This window comes from Stegastes partitus, unplaced genomic scaffold, assembly GCF_000690725.1.
Source record: "Stegastes partitus isolate 25-593 unplaced genomic scaffold, Stegastes_partitus-1.0.2 Scaffold68, whole genome shotgun sequence".
NCBI lineage: Eukaryota > Metazoa > Chordata > Actinopteri > Pomacentridae > Stegastes > Stegastes partitus.
The window spans coordinates 589,239-602,535 of NW_007577799.1; the positions used below are offsets into that span (position 1 = coordinate 589,239).

The window sequence follows — 13,297 nt, forward strand, 5'->3', positions numbered from 1 at the left end:
TCAGTGTATTTGGGAGGTCTTGCATTTGTAAATGTAAATGTTAGATTATTCTCAATAATGATGCTAAGAAATTCTGTTGACTGTGTTGGAAATTTACATTTTATTAATGGATGAGTCATGTTGCAATAACAGTTGTTTCCTTTTTGATAAATTCAGGAATAAGTAATTTGTACTAATGCAATAATGTTTTTTTCCCCAACTCATGATTAAATATAGGTTGCACTTGATTAGTTTGCAAAGGCATTTAAGTGATTAAAATTACATGTTGTAGTGGATGGGGTTGCGTCATGAGGGTGTGAAATAAAATCTTAAGCCAGTGTACAAACTGGACTCAGCCAGAATATATCTGGGGTACAGAACAGGCGAGCCCACATTAACTCCAGCTACAGTCAAGGCAAGGGCTATATTTTGCCCTGTTAGACCGTTTTGCATCCCTGTCCTTGAGCTTATACCCAACACGGTGTCTTTATTTCTTTATTTACTACTTCTGGACCCAAAATTTGAGGTGGTTAACGCTAGAGAGAACATCATTAACATTCTCAGCCTTTTCCCTTATTTCTCTCTCTCATTCAGTGAAATATGTAAAATTTGCTGATAGCATCCATATCTGTGGCTGTATGAATGGGATCTTTTCCTGCATGGCTCCTTTTATCATACAGGAACAGCTTGCTACCAGGAAATGTACCTGCAGCGTTTTTTTTTTTATATCTTACTTCTTTGAAACATGTTGCTTTCATGGTCTCCATATTCCTCTCCAAGTTCCACGGTGAGACGGCAACAATGGGCGGTTAAATTAGGTCTAGGAAACCAGTGTTATGTTAATGATTTTTATTGTCAGAGTCGGGACATTTTAGCAGCCAGGGAGCTGTCATGTTTTTATTTCCTCTTGGATCTGCTTTTTATTACATCTCATCTTCTAATTGGACTATATTTGCAATGTTCATATTACAGCCATGGTTATTCCAGAGACTTTCTATTGTGCCCAGCAAATCAACATCCCTCCTGAGCTGCCAGACATCCTGAAAAACTTCACCAAGGCAGCCATCCGAACACAGCCCAAGGATGTGCTGCTGTGGTCTGTGGCGTAAGTCTTAATCTGCGTCAACGGTGGTTTGGGTAGACGCAGTTGTGTTTTATTCCAGTTTTATTCTGTCAAACTATAGCATAAACAGAGTCCACAGTGTCTCCAGGCAACATCGCTGTAATAAAAGGCAGGCCCCTTTTCACCTGCACATGTCTTATCTTTGCATTGATTGGCTGTAATTAGATCCCGGGGGGCTTTCCACGTTACCGCAGCGGTTAAACTATCTGACTTTCCTCAGCAAAGAGAAGACATGATGAAAGTACTGGATGGAATTGAAATATTCAAGGGTTTTTGTTTTTTAGTTTTTGTTTTGTCTGTTTTTTTTGTTTGTTTATTTTGGAGTTTTTTTGTTTTGTTTTTTTTACCACCAAGGGCTGGCTTATCATCAATAAACAATAAAATGAGTCATACGGTGAAGCAAAAAACAATTCAAGTGTCTCGTGGGTTTAAAGATGTTTGTATGCTATTAAAGTAACACCAGGCTTCGTTGCCTCTCAGAGATCCTGAAAGTCATGCTGCCTCTGAATTTATTATAAAACATAATATGACTAGCGAAGTAAGATAAGCAACAGCATGACTGGGGAAACTTCTCGCAAACAAAGCTACAAGTTATGATGATTGACTCTGAGGGATGATATATTCAACTGACAGTACTCATGAGAAGACATTAAATTGGACAAATGCCAATTTATAACTCATTTTTACATGGTCTCCTTTTATCACATTGGTGGAACGGCAGGTTTAAGACAAAGGCGAGATGAATAGCAAGCAGGGTAAAGCTAAGCATGGTGTTTAATAATATATGCGTGCTAATAATGTGAATGTGTCCTCGCCCAGATACTTCAATGCGCTGTCTAAAGGAGAGTGTCTACCTGTCAAGGACAGGCTGGAGATGAATGTTGCCACCCAGAAGACAGACACTGGGCTGACTCCAGGTCTACTGAAGACCCTCCACAAACAGGTATTCTCTCAAAAACTCATAGAACTTATCACTTAATCCTGTTCTTCATAGTGTTAGTGGTAAAAGAAAAGAAATGCGTTAAATGGATGGAACAATATTCCAATGTGATTTCCTGTTTTTAATGTGCATGTCCTTTACAGGCCACATTCTGTAATTGATGACCTCATATGCCTTTGTGAGCGTTTAATATCCAATCTTTGCTTACTCTTATTATTTCTGTGTGTTTCTGCATATTGCAATGATGCCGTGACCCCATGTGGATCATTAAAGTTGCATATTATTGCAGACCTATTTTATCTCACCTGGGGCATTTACTGGCATCTTGGTGTGGATTCATTAAAAGATCTGAATAATTAATATTTCCTTAATGGCCAACACTTAAGCCTAACCTTGCGAAAATGCTGCTCCGTATCGTCTTGGGTTTTAAAAATTTTTGCAACACATTAAACTGTGTTTACATTACAAAATGGGAAAAAATCTAAGAACAGTCTGTCAACTTTATGGCCACAAATGTACAACAGTTGCAAAATTGTGTTATTGTTCTGGACATTAACATTAGTATTCATGTTGCAAGAAAGTCTACCAGCTTGGAGTGGGAATAAACTTATACATAAGATTCTACTACAGGTAAAGGAGAGCTCAGCTGCCACACTCTCTCGCTTCAACACTGCTTTTTATTTCAGCAAATAATACAGAATTATTAGTCAGGATTTTTCATACAGTCATCCTATAAAGTGGATAATTTGTTTTAACTCCTACCTCGATCACAGATGGCCTCCAGGAAAACTTGCAGCGAGGAGGAACTGCAGGCGAAATGGAAGGGTCTGTGCCTACCCATGGATCAGCTGAAGACGCTGCTGTCATTGGGCAGCTTTGGCTCAGACATTGACTGGATGGAGTTTTTCGCCCTGGCCTGCAGCGCTCTAGCAGGGGTGAGATGTTAGATAAGGCCAGATATAAATGCTAATGCCACTTTATTCCACTTCGTTTGAGCATTAAAACCTACTGTGAGACCGTGCACAGCTGGAGATCCTCAAGCAGTGCTGTGTTTGTTCATCTCACACTCTAACCTCCTCGTGTTTAGACAAGATCCAGACATCCATGATCCAGACTTCTCCATCGGAATCCCAGAGCTCCGTAAAGAATGACAGGATAAATCCTTTTCGGATGATGTGAATCTTTGTCGAGCTGTTAAGCCAAATGATTTTTGCTTTACAGATGCAGATAGAGCAGCAGAGACAGATCAAAGAGAATTTTCTTTTAAGCATCGAAAACTTTACAGAAGATGACTTAGTGTCTGCAAAAGCAAATGCAGCAAAGCATTAACATCCTCATGTGCTCAGTGTCTTTTGGATGGGATGCTGCTGTGCATGAGGCTGTGGACCACTTTGACCACATGAGGGCAGTCTTGTTCTAGCTCGATTGGGCTGTTTTTTTTTTTTTTTTTTTTTTACTATCTTTAGCTGGCATATGTGCATGTAGAGTGTATTTGTAATGCTCAAATGGGGTGGGGATGTCCTTCACTGCATGCTTTTGTGTTTGTGTGTCCCTTTTTTGGTATCTTTTTTTAAACAAAATTCCTCACACTGATTTTCCTGTGTCTCGAAATACACATCCTCAGGGCCTGACGGGTACTCTGAAGTCTGCCTGTGAGATCCTGACGGAGGACGAGGAAGGCGGTGCTGCGAGGATCCCGTTTGATACCTTTGCAAAACTCTACACCTACCTGGCTCGCGTAGACGGGGACATGTCACAGGAGCACATTGACAGCTTCCTCTGCAGTCTGCAGCCACAAGTGTAGGTTTTCGTTTTCAGTGTGTGCGGCTGTGCGAGTGTGTGCGTGCACCTCAGATGTAGGCTGTAGTGGTGGAATGTTAAGCTTTTTTGTATACACCGCTGGCAGATAGGCTCCTCGGTTTTTACTCTTTTTTAAACAGCATAATTGCTTTCCTCCTTTGAATCACCTCCCATTGAATTCGGCCTCAGTCAAATCTCATTAAAAGACTTTATTTTAGTCACTTTTTCAGTCATCAAGGTCATGTGATATCTACAAGTGTTAACTCTTGTTTGAACTCAAGTGACCTTAAAAGAAACTCTCAGTGCAGTTGCCTTTTCTTTCTTTCTTTCTTTCTTTCTTTCTTTCTTTCTTTCTTTCTTTCTTTCTTTCTTTCTTTCTTTCTTTCTTCCTTTCTTTCTTTCTTTCTTCTTTTTTTAACTGCATCTAGGTTTTTATCCATCCCTCTCAAATTGTCCTGATTAATTTCATTATTGGTGGCAGCTAACAGATCACCCACAGAGTTTCATATCAGAAATTCAGCACACATGATATGATTACCGTCAGTACATACTGTGCTGCTGAACGCTCTGTACGCGTGCTTCACATTTACAGTAAAGCTGTCCACAAGAACTGCATTTCAGTAGTTTACATAGTGTTTAATAAGAAACATGTTTAACAAGAAATGGAGGAAAATACACTAAACTATTTTAAGCTCAAGAAACACTATCATATATTTCCTGCAGCGATGACTCTAGATGTACTGAACTCCACTTTAGCCGTCTTTGGCCCAGCGTCTCTGCTGCTCAGTGTCAGTTGGCTGAGAAGCACCGACAGTTTAAGAGCTAAGCCAGGTCCCCCTAGCCTCAGATGATGTTGTTAGATTGTGATATTCACTGTTGTGAAAATCTTTTCACTGCTGAGTAGAGTTGTTGCACTGAAGCTTTGGTTCCTCTGCCCAACAGCAACAAGCAGAGTGGCATGATTCAGGTTTCCAACTTCTACATCTGCAGGAAGTAATGGAAGGAGAGACAGAAAGCAATGGAAGGAGGAAGGAACGAACAGAAGTGATAAAATGATGGTGTTCAATTAATAAATGGGCCCAGTAATGCTCCTTCAAGCACCGCTGTTGTTTCATTACTATGAAATTGGTCCCAGTAATTGTTAGCATCAGGCACAGTGGCTTATTATTCGTCATTGTCCAGCTGAGCGGAGCTGCTATTTTTGAGTCTGGTTGGAATCTTTTAATGAGCAGCTAGAAAAGCACAAAGCTGCCTTATACAAAACTGTCAGGTAGGGTGTGTGTATGCTTTTTGTTTCCCATTCTCTTATGTGTGGGTTAGCCAAAGTTCATTTATCATGCATACAACCTATCAGCTTGCAGCCTCACCACATTTGGCCTCTCTGCTGGTGTATTCATTTTTTCCCAGCAGATGAGAAAGAGGAGTAGTAAGGAGATAAGCACCGAGAGCACGAGAGCGTGGTTTTCAGCTTGTCATGGAGACGTGTGTTTTGTTCAGCCCTCCATGCAATAATGCAAACGGGCAAGTGCAAATGTACACTCAGACAGGTTTATTACACTCGTCAGAAAGCACAGAAAATCACATGCGGGGCCAAGAGCTCAAACACACACATGTGCTTAAATCTTACACACAGTCTCTTTGAACTGCAGCACAGAATTCTATTTTCAAACATGTTATAAAGACATCTTTTTATATGTCAGTGTGGGAGAATAAACTGTTCATACAAGCGCAACATGAACATCTTCTGGTATTACCTGTTTTTTTCTCTCTTAAACACACACACACACGCACAAAACTGTTGCTGTGTCATTTTGGGAGTTTTTCATCAGGCTCGACAGGAAACAGGATCAGTGGGAATTCACATTGCAGGCACAGTTGGCAGTAGGTTTTAAGGGGAAGGGTGGAGGATACACACACACACACATATGTATGAGCACACACACAGACGCACACACACATAAATATACTGAAGCTTACCCCTTGCAGGACTGCAGCTGTGGCCAAGTCAAAGGGGATTGGAGGACAGATAGAATCCCTGATAACCTGATAACTGCAGGCTCTCCACCCGTATGACCCAGCAGAGAAGGAATTTTGTCAAGGCTTATAAAACAGTGATCTTTCTGTGAAACGCTCAGTAGAGCTGAGTCAAATAGCATGTTAAAAATAACTCTGCATTCAGTATAATCTACTTTTCTGTACAGTAAATTCTGATTGTAATCAATGGATTCTTTTCAGGAGGAGTCCAAAACAGAGATAAGTTGTGCATTACGTAATTCGCTAATTGCATAGTTAGTTTTTATTAAATAACACATCATTCAGAGATTTTTATTTGCAGAGCTAATTATTGCTGACTTGTGAGACCACACTACTGTTTGCGCATTCATTCCAGCTGCTAGTATCAGTGTTAGAGTCTTCTGGTGGAAACTTTTTTTTTACTGGGACAAATATTCAGATCCTTTACTAAAGTAAAAGTACCAATCTGGCAAAAATGCATCAGTGTTATCAGCAAAATTTAGTAAAAGTATTAAAGTACCAATTTGGTCTGTCATATTATTATGTATGGCTTCATTAAATTATTAATGAAGCATCAGCATCAGTGCATCAGCAGCTTGTTCCTGTTGTAGCTGTTGCAGGTGCAGCAGGTTAAATTACTTTATATCTAGTTTCATTAACAGGGACAGAAGATAAATCTGAGGGTTCGTCGGATGATTAATGGGAGAGGATAAAAGAAGAAAAAAAAAAACAGTTCCTGATACACCAGTCAGCTTAGAATTTTTGGACTTTTTCTTTAATCTTTTTTATTTATTCATTTTTTTAAATCAGATCTTAGATCATTTGAACATTTATTCAAATAGAACCCTGAGAGAAGATTAGACGGAAAAATCAATATTTAGTCAATCTTATAACAACTCAGACATCTGAAACGTGACTACACACTGCTTTTTATAAGGTGTCAGAAGCCAAACAGGTTGGAAGCTGCTGGTTGATTTTTTTTTAACAATCTGTTGTGTCTTAAAAGCTTATTAATGTGTAAAAGCTTTATCTTAAAAATAAATAAAGCTGTCAAATAAATGCAGTGGAGTAGAAAGTACAATTGTTCCCTCTGAAATTAAGCTGACTGGAAGTGTAAAGTAGCATAAAATGGAAATACTCAAGTAAAGTAAGTATCTGAAAACTAGGTAAAATACAGTAAATGTGCTTTGTTACTTTCTATCACTGGAACTTTGCTTAATGACATTTTTGTTGTTGACCGAGATGTAGACATCAAGCAGTTGTCTTTAACTGTGGCTACAGCGTGTAATAAAATGTTGAAAAGCCAGTAGATCCACATTCCTTTTCACTTCTGCACACCTTCCTTCGAGCGCAGATTTAAAAATCCCCACCTCACAATTGCAAAATACAAATAGCAACACTGTGTTGACTCAGAGAGAAATACGAGGTTTCTGTTATCTGACTAAAACTAAAACCACTGGAGCTAGAAAGTGTGAATGCTCAGAGACACTACTTGCGCTTGTGGTATCGTAAGATGACTGTTATGTCAGGTCACATCGCTCCTGGTTGAATATTCTAGGAACAAAAACTCAACTCTGTATTCGTGTTTCATTTACCTGAACAGTGCTTTGTGTTTACTGAAATAACAGCTGATTCCGAGTGAAACTTGCCACTCGTCACATGTTCTTCTCCGGGCATTTTTAGGTACGTCCTTACATTTCTCGGCAACAATAATATTTTTAGATGCATCTTTCAAGTACACTGGTCACACCTACAGTTCCAGTGCTGTTTGCCCCATTGTTTCAAGGTTTTAGAACATCGAGAAACATGACATCATTGCAAAGATGTCAGTGGTTCTGGAATCTCAGCTGCAGGGTGGACCTTGTTGCACAGGCTCTACTGTTTCTTCACGCTTTGCTCATAACATCACATCTCCAGGGACACGACGAATGTTGCAGAACAGTGTGAAAGAGACAGGAGAAGGGAGAGCACACACAAAGGCTCCCTTTTTTTTTGCGTGCCTCTGTGTAGCTGTTGTGTAACAGATTTCAGTGTAAGAAAAAGGGAAAATATGATTCATGCTGCATTCTGGAGTTGTAGAAGATGGCTATTTTATCATTCTGCGAGCTGTATTCCTGTACTCACTACAGCTGTCCTTTACTTTGTTGAGGGCATTGTTGGGTTTGAAAGATTTTTCAGTTGGTTTTAGTCAGTCTTGAAATTATTATCAAGCGTGGCTGTTTTAGTGACAGTTTACATTGAAAAAAATCATAATGTAGATACCATGGTTAAGTCATTGTAATAACTGTGCATCAGCTCATGTGTGTGTGTGGCTGAAATGTATGTCATGGATGTCTAACATATTTCACATGTTCCAGGGAGCTCCAGCATGGGATGATAAAGCCTCTGGACTTCATCCACAGAGACGATATGGACTTAACTCCTTCTGCTTCGTCCAGTGTTGCCAGAGCAACGTGAAGAGCTGAATAAGAGCCAAGAATTTGTAAAACTAAAGCGGTACCAGTGAAAGCAGGGCCACACCCTGAAAGTTGTGTTGGTGAAGCATGTAGGTGTAACTAAAAAAACAGAATCAGCTGGAAATGCCTGCTGCGCTCTACATGCTAGGATCATAGTCTAACAAAAACCAACATATTTTTCTAAAGCCCAGCTTTGTTTTTAACACGCACTCAGGTGGGATAACATCACCTGTCAATCAAGCAAACACCCCCAAAGCATTTTTCTCTTTAAGCCTCATTATCTTCTTAATGGAACAATGATCTTGTAATCCCCACTGTGACACACATGAGCAGATGTGAAATTAATTACTGAGACCCGAACTCCATAAAAAAAAAAACACATGTAATTACTTTTTGTATTTCAAGAGAGAAGCTGTGGACCTTTTCCACTCATTCCAATACTTTCTTGGGTTTCTTTGAGCCATTATCCTGCATTTGTTATCAGGGGAACAGCTTTTCAACCACCTCTGCATTCCGTCTCACTTTTTACGGCGAGGTCAACGCACAGGGCTGCAGGTAATTGTGTGATAATCAGGAATTCTTTCGCAAGAGGACTTGAAGTTTCACCTTGTGGTGCTGCTTTATGTTGTCATACTTAATTGCTTTGCGAAGGACACATTTGCTTAATGGTATAGGCTGTTTAATTCTGTGTAGCATTCTTGTGTCTATTCATCATTAATACTGATTATGTCTTTGGTGTGGCAGCATTTGTGGAACATGCGAGCAATAAATGAAGCTGATTTGTCCAGGCTGTACTTGGGAGTTGTTTTTACACACATGAACACACATAACAAAAAGAACTTAATTAAGGGCCATTGCCAGCTGATTAAAATGAGTTAATTACCACTTGTGGACTGTTGAACTTCTCCTATTCAACAGGCAACAAAAGCTTTCTGTAGTCCTGCTTTTGAGTGCTGTCCTTAGCTTCTGAATAGAAAGCGTTGTCTGTCTTGGCCTCATTAACTGATTAGGCAATAATATCAAGAGTTTCTAATTAAGCAATTAATAATCAGCACATTAGGCTTATGCTATGAAGAGGGGAAAACAACATTTCCAAGCAAATTGTAATACAAAAACAGCCCTGTTAAGAACACTGGCATAAACACTTGATTTTGGACACATTTTCACTTCACCGCACACACACACACACACACACACACATATATACAAACCTAACAGTTCAGTGCTTGTGTCCAGAGGAGGCTCATAAGAGATCTTTGTACAGGACTCCTGCTACATGCCACAGACGAGGGCCATGGTGTGTGGGTGTTTGGGCTGTTTGCGGTTTCAGGGGCAATAAATGAATGACTGGAAGAGGGAAGGCATGCAGGAGCTTGTCTGAACCTACCAGCAGCAAGGTCATGCTGTGCTCATTAGATCCATGCAGGCACATATGAGATCTACTGAGGAAGGTGAGATTAGAGAAAACAGCTTCTTGAATGGAGTGTATTCCACAATACAATAATCTGTACAGCATTAATATGTATACATCTATTCTGTGCAGATGGTCAAAGGCATACTTTAAACAACCATGGTGAGGACATTGAGGTCAGGTCTCCATGTTTGACGGCCTCCCAATAGTTGACTCATACTATGTCATGGATTAGGGACCCTGCATAAACCCCACCACTTACATGGCACGCACACACGTTCACAGAAAGCCTCCAGTCAGCTCGCTGTGATTATCTGTCCGGGGGATTTAGATTTTTCCTTCTGAGCCCAGGTTGAGCTAATGCAATTGGCTATGCAAGCGATGGCGCTGCTAATGTGCTACTTACAGCCTCACATGACTACAAGTGCGTGCTACAGCATATGATTATATCTACGTCAAAGTGAACATAACAAATCTGATTTCAAACATGACCACGCTGCAGTACTCTATGATACAAACATGCAGTGTTTTTGCAATACAAGCATGGTCAAGCTTGTGGGACATATGGGAAGAGAGTCGGGGATCATATCAGCAGACATCTGCCACTCCAAAGCATCTTTGACTGAAACATACATTTCCCAACAGCTGTCATGTCGACTCTGGCCTCTGTACTAAAACGAACCTTTGAAAGAGCTGAAGTGTTCTTATCCTGCTCTATCCGCTAGTCTTCTTAATCAGTATTAATCATATCCTTCCATTTTTGCCAGAGCTAAATAGGACCCACTGGCCCTACATGGGAAGTCAAATAAACCACAGTGAGCATTAGCAGTTTATTTGAATTCATAACACAGCTGTCTAAATATCATATAGCATGATAGAAAACACACACTGATGAGACAGGGACTAATACTGAGTAATAAAAAAGTCAATGCTTTTTTTTAAAAAGTGCTTTTCCACACTACCTGCAGTGTTTGTGTAACAGCTTGCGATATTGAGACATCTCGACTATTGATGAATCCCTGCAATTTAATGGACTCCAGTTATTCAGTTTTATCCCCTGAAAGACCACTTTATTGCCAAGCAATATTAGCCAATTTCCTTTTTACTGGAAGCAAAGTGTTGCTTTCATGGCAGCTTTGTCCTACTGAGCGTTTCAACTAGAACTGCTGGTGAATGGATCAGAATGTAAAACCGGGAGAAAACACAACTTTGATTAAATGGTGCATTAGTGCCATAGATCAAGGATAGGGCTGCATACTGTGTGGGTAATTACAGACACCTCTTTGTCGATAAAAAGTGCAATTGAATTTTTTTGTTTTCCTTCTTATAAAGCGTAGCAAATTTTAAATCATATTTCCAGAGTGAATCCATAAAATTTATTCAGCATCTTGTATTAAATCATAGGTTTCTTTGAGTATTAGGCACTCTCAGGTGCATAAAAGTTGTATTTTGTGGTCTGATGCAACAATAAATCCTCATTTATGACAGTTCTAAATGTTCAGTTGTAGTTCTTTTGGAGATGTGTGGATTCAGCTTTATAGTTAATTTATGTTTTCCTTGAATTACACTGTGTCACACTGAATGTTATGTTGTCTGCCCCATTTATATGGATGAGAGTCAGTTGGGTATTTGGAAATATTTTAGGTGAAACAAGTGAAAAGAGAAGTAAAATATAACTGTTTTCCAAATCTTTATTTATGATGACACAGACCTGTGGAGTATTGTCAGTTTTAACATCAGGCAGGATTCTTCCTTCTTGCTGTAGTCTGAATCTTCAGAATCAGAATCAGCTTTAATGACCAAATACGTACACAACACACAAGGAATTTGGTTTCGGCTGTTGGTGTCGCCCTCGGAATGAGCAAGGGACAATAGAAATAGGAAAATAAAAAATAAAGTCAAATAACTATAGAAAGAAAAAAAAAAGAAATAATATAAATAATAACAACAAAAAATAAAATAACAAATATATACAAAAATTTACACATCTGAGCAGAAAAAAAATCTTTTTGAGTCTGAGAAGCACCTCTTTGCATTTTTATTTCACTTGCAAGGACATGTTTGTATTTACAATGTTGCTTTTAGCTCTCTCCCACTGAATCACCACATTGGAAATTTAACATGACACAAAATCTACAAGTTGGTAGATACATTTGTGAATCTGTGAGCTGAAGCCAGGTTCATGAGGTTTTTATATCTTAAAAAAAGGTGATAACATCTTTCAGAGTCACCAGAAATCTAAAACTAGATTATCTTCCAGTGTAACTTGACCAGAGTGTTTTGCTTAATAGATTGACAAACGGCTGAAAAATTAAAGGAGAGACAACATAAAGTATGTTAGTAAGGTGTCGGGTCACCATGTGCCACCAGAACAGCTCCAGTGTGCCTTGGCATTGATTTTTCAAGTTTCTGGAACTCTACTGGAGGGATGGAATACCAGTCTGTCAAAAGATAAGATGGTGAAATTTGTCTCACACGTTGATCCAAAATCTTCCACATGCATTCAACTGTGTTCAGATCTGGTGACTGTTAAGGCCAAACCATATGATTCACATAATTATCATTAAACCCTTCAGTGACCTCTCGTCCCCTATGGATGGGGGAATTGTTGTCCTTGAAAAGACCGCTCCCAACAGGATAGAAATATTCCATCAGAGGATGAAAGCAATCACTTAGAACAACTTTGTATTGATTTACAGCCACTCTTTTCCCTCTAGTGGACAAGTGGTCCCAGATCATACAGACCACCATAACAGAGCCACTGGATCTCCTCACTGTCGGGGTCAAAGGGTCAGGTTTTTCTTTAAATTTGTCACCCGTCTCTATAGCTCTGAAAGTGCTAACAGTGACTGTCACTCACACAGCAGCAGACTGATACCATAGCGATGGAAGAGCCACAGGAGAGCAGAGCTCTCAGCTGGATATAGATGAAGGTATAACAATAATGGGTACACACTGGGACTGTTATGCACTTGTTTTTTTCCACAGCAGGTGATGTCAGCAAACTGATCTTATTAATTACTGAGATAAAAACAGGAACATCTCTGTAAATCTTGTCGTGGCCTGTCAGTGACAGAATATAGTAATATTCGAGCACCACAGACTTTAACCAAAACCAAGAACAAACAGGTAAAAGATATTTTACTGACCTTATCGTACACAGGATATGTATCTGATTCATTTTAGTGACAACGACTCAGTGGATTTGCTTTTCAAAACTTGTATTTTCAAGCAGGAGCATTGATAAAACAAACATACACACACACACACACACACATATATATATATGTTCTTTTTTCTTTTCCTACATGAGTGTACATGGCTACACAAAAGCATATATGCAGTCCAACTCTCCCCATAGATCAGTGCCAGGTAATGAATCCCAGTCAATGTCTCTATTATCTGGACTGGCTGGTGGCCAAGAAACTGAGAATCATGCTAAATATAATCATGGAAGAAACAACCCATGTGCCACAACCATGTTAGCACTGACAATCACCTCATCTGAACTTTGTCTGCCTCGGTCGGCGCCCATCGCTTCACAGTAGACTGATGCTTTGGAGACATGCAAATCA

General features: G+C 39.6%; 1 protein-coding gene across 1 annotated transcript; it reads left to right on the forward strand.

The window, feature by feature from the left end:
- Window positions 1-953: 953 nt before the first annotated feature.
- Window positions 954-4,859, forward strand: ropn1l (rhophilin associated tail protein 1-like). Its single transcript, XM_008276290.1, has 5 exons — window positions 954-1,084; window positions 1,922-2,045; window positions 2,816-2,977; window positions 3,667-3,842; window positions 4,785-4,859. Exons 1-5 carry the CDS (start codon window positions 954-956, stop codon window positions 4,837-4,839), a joined length of 648 nt encoding a protein of 215 aa, XP_008274512.1. The 3' UTR covers window positions 4,840-4,859.
- Window positions 4,860-13,297: the final 8,438 nt, after the last annotated feature.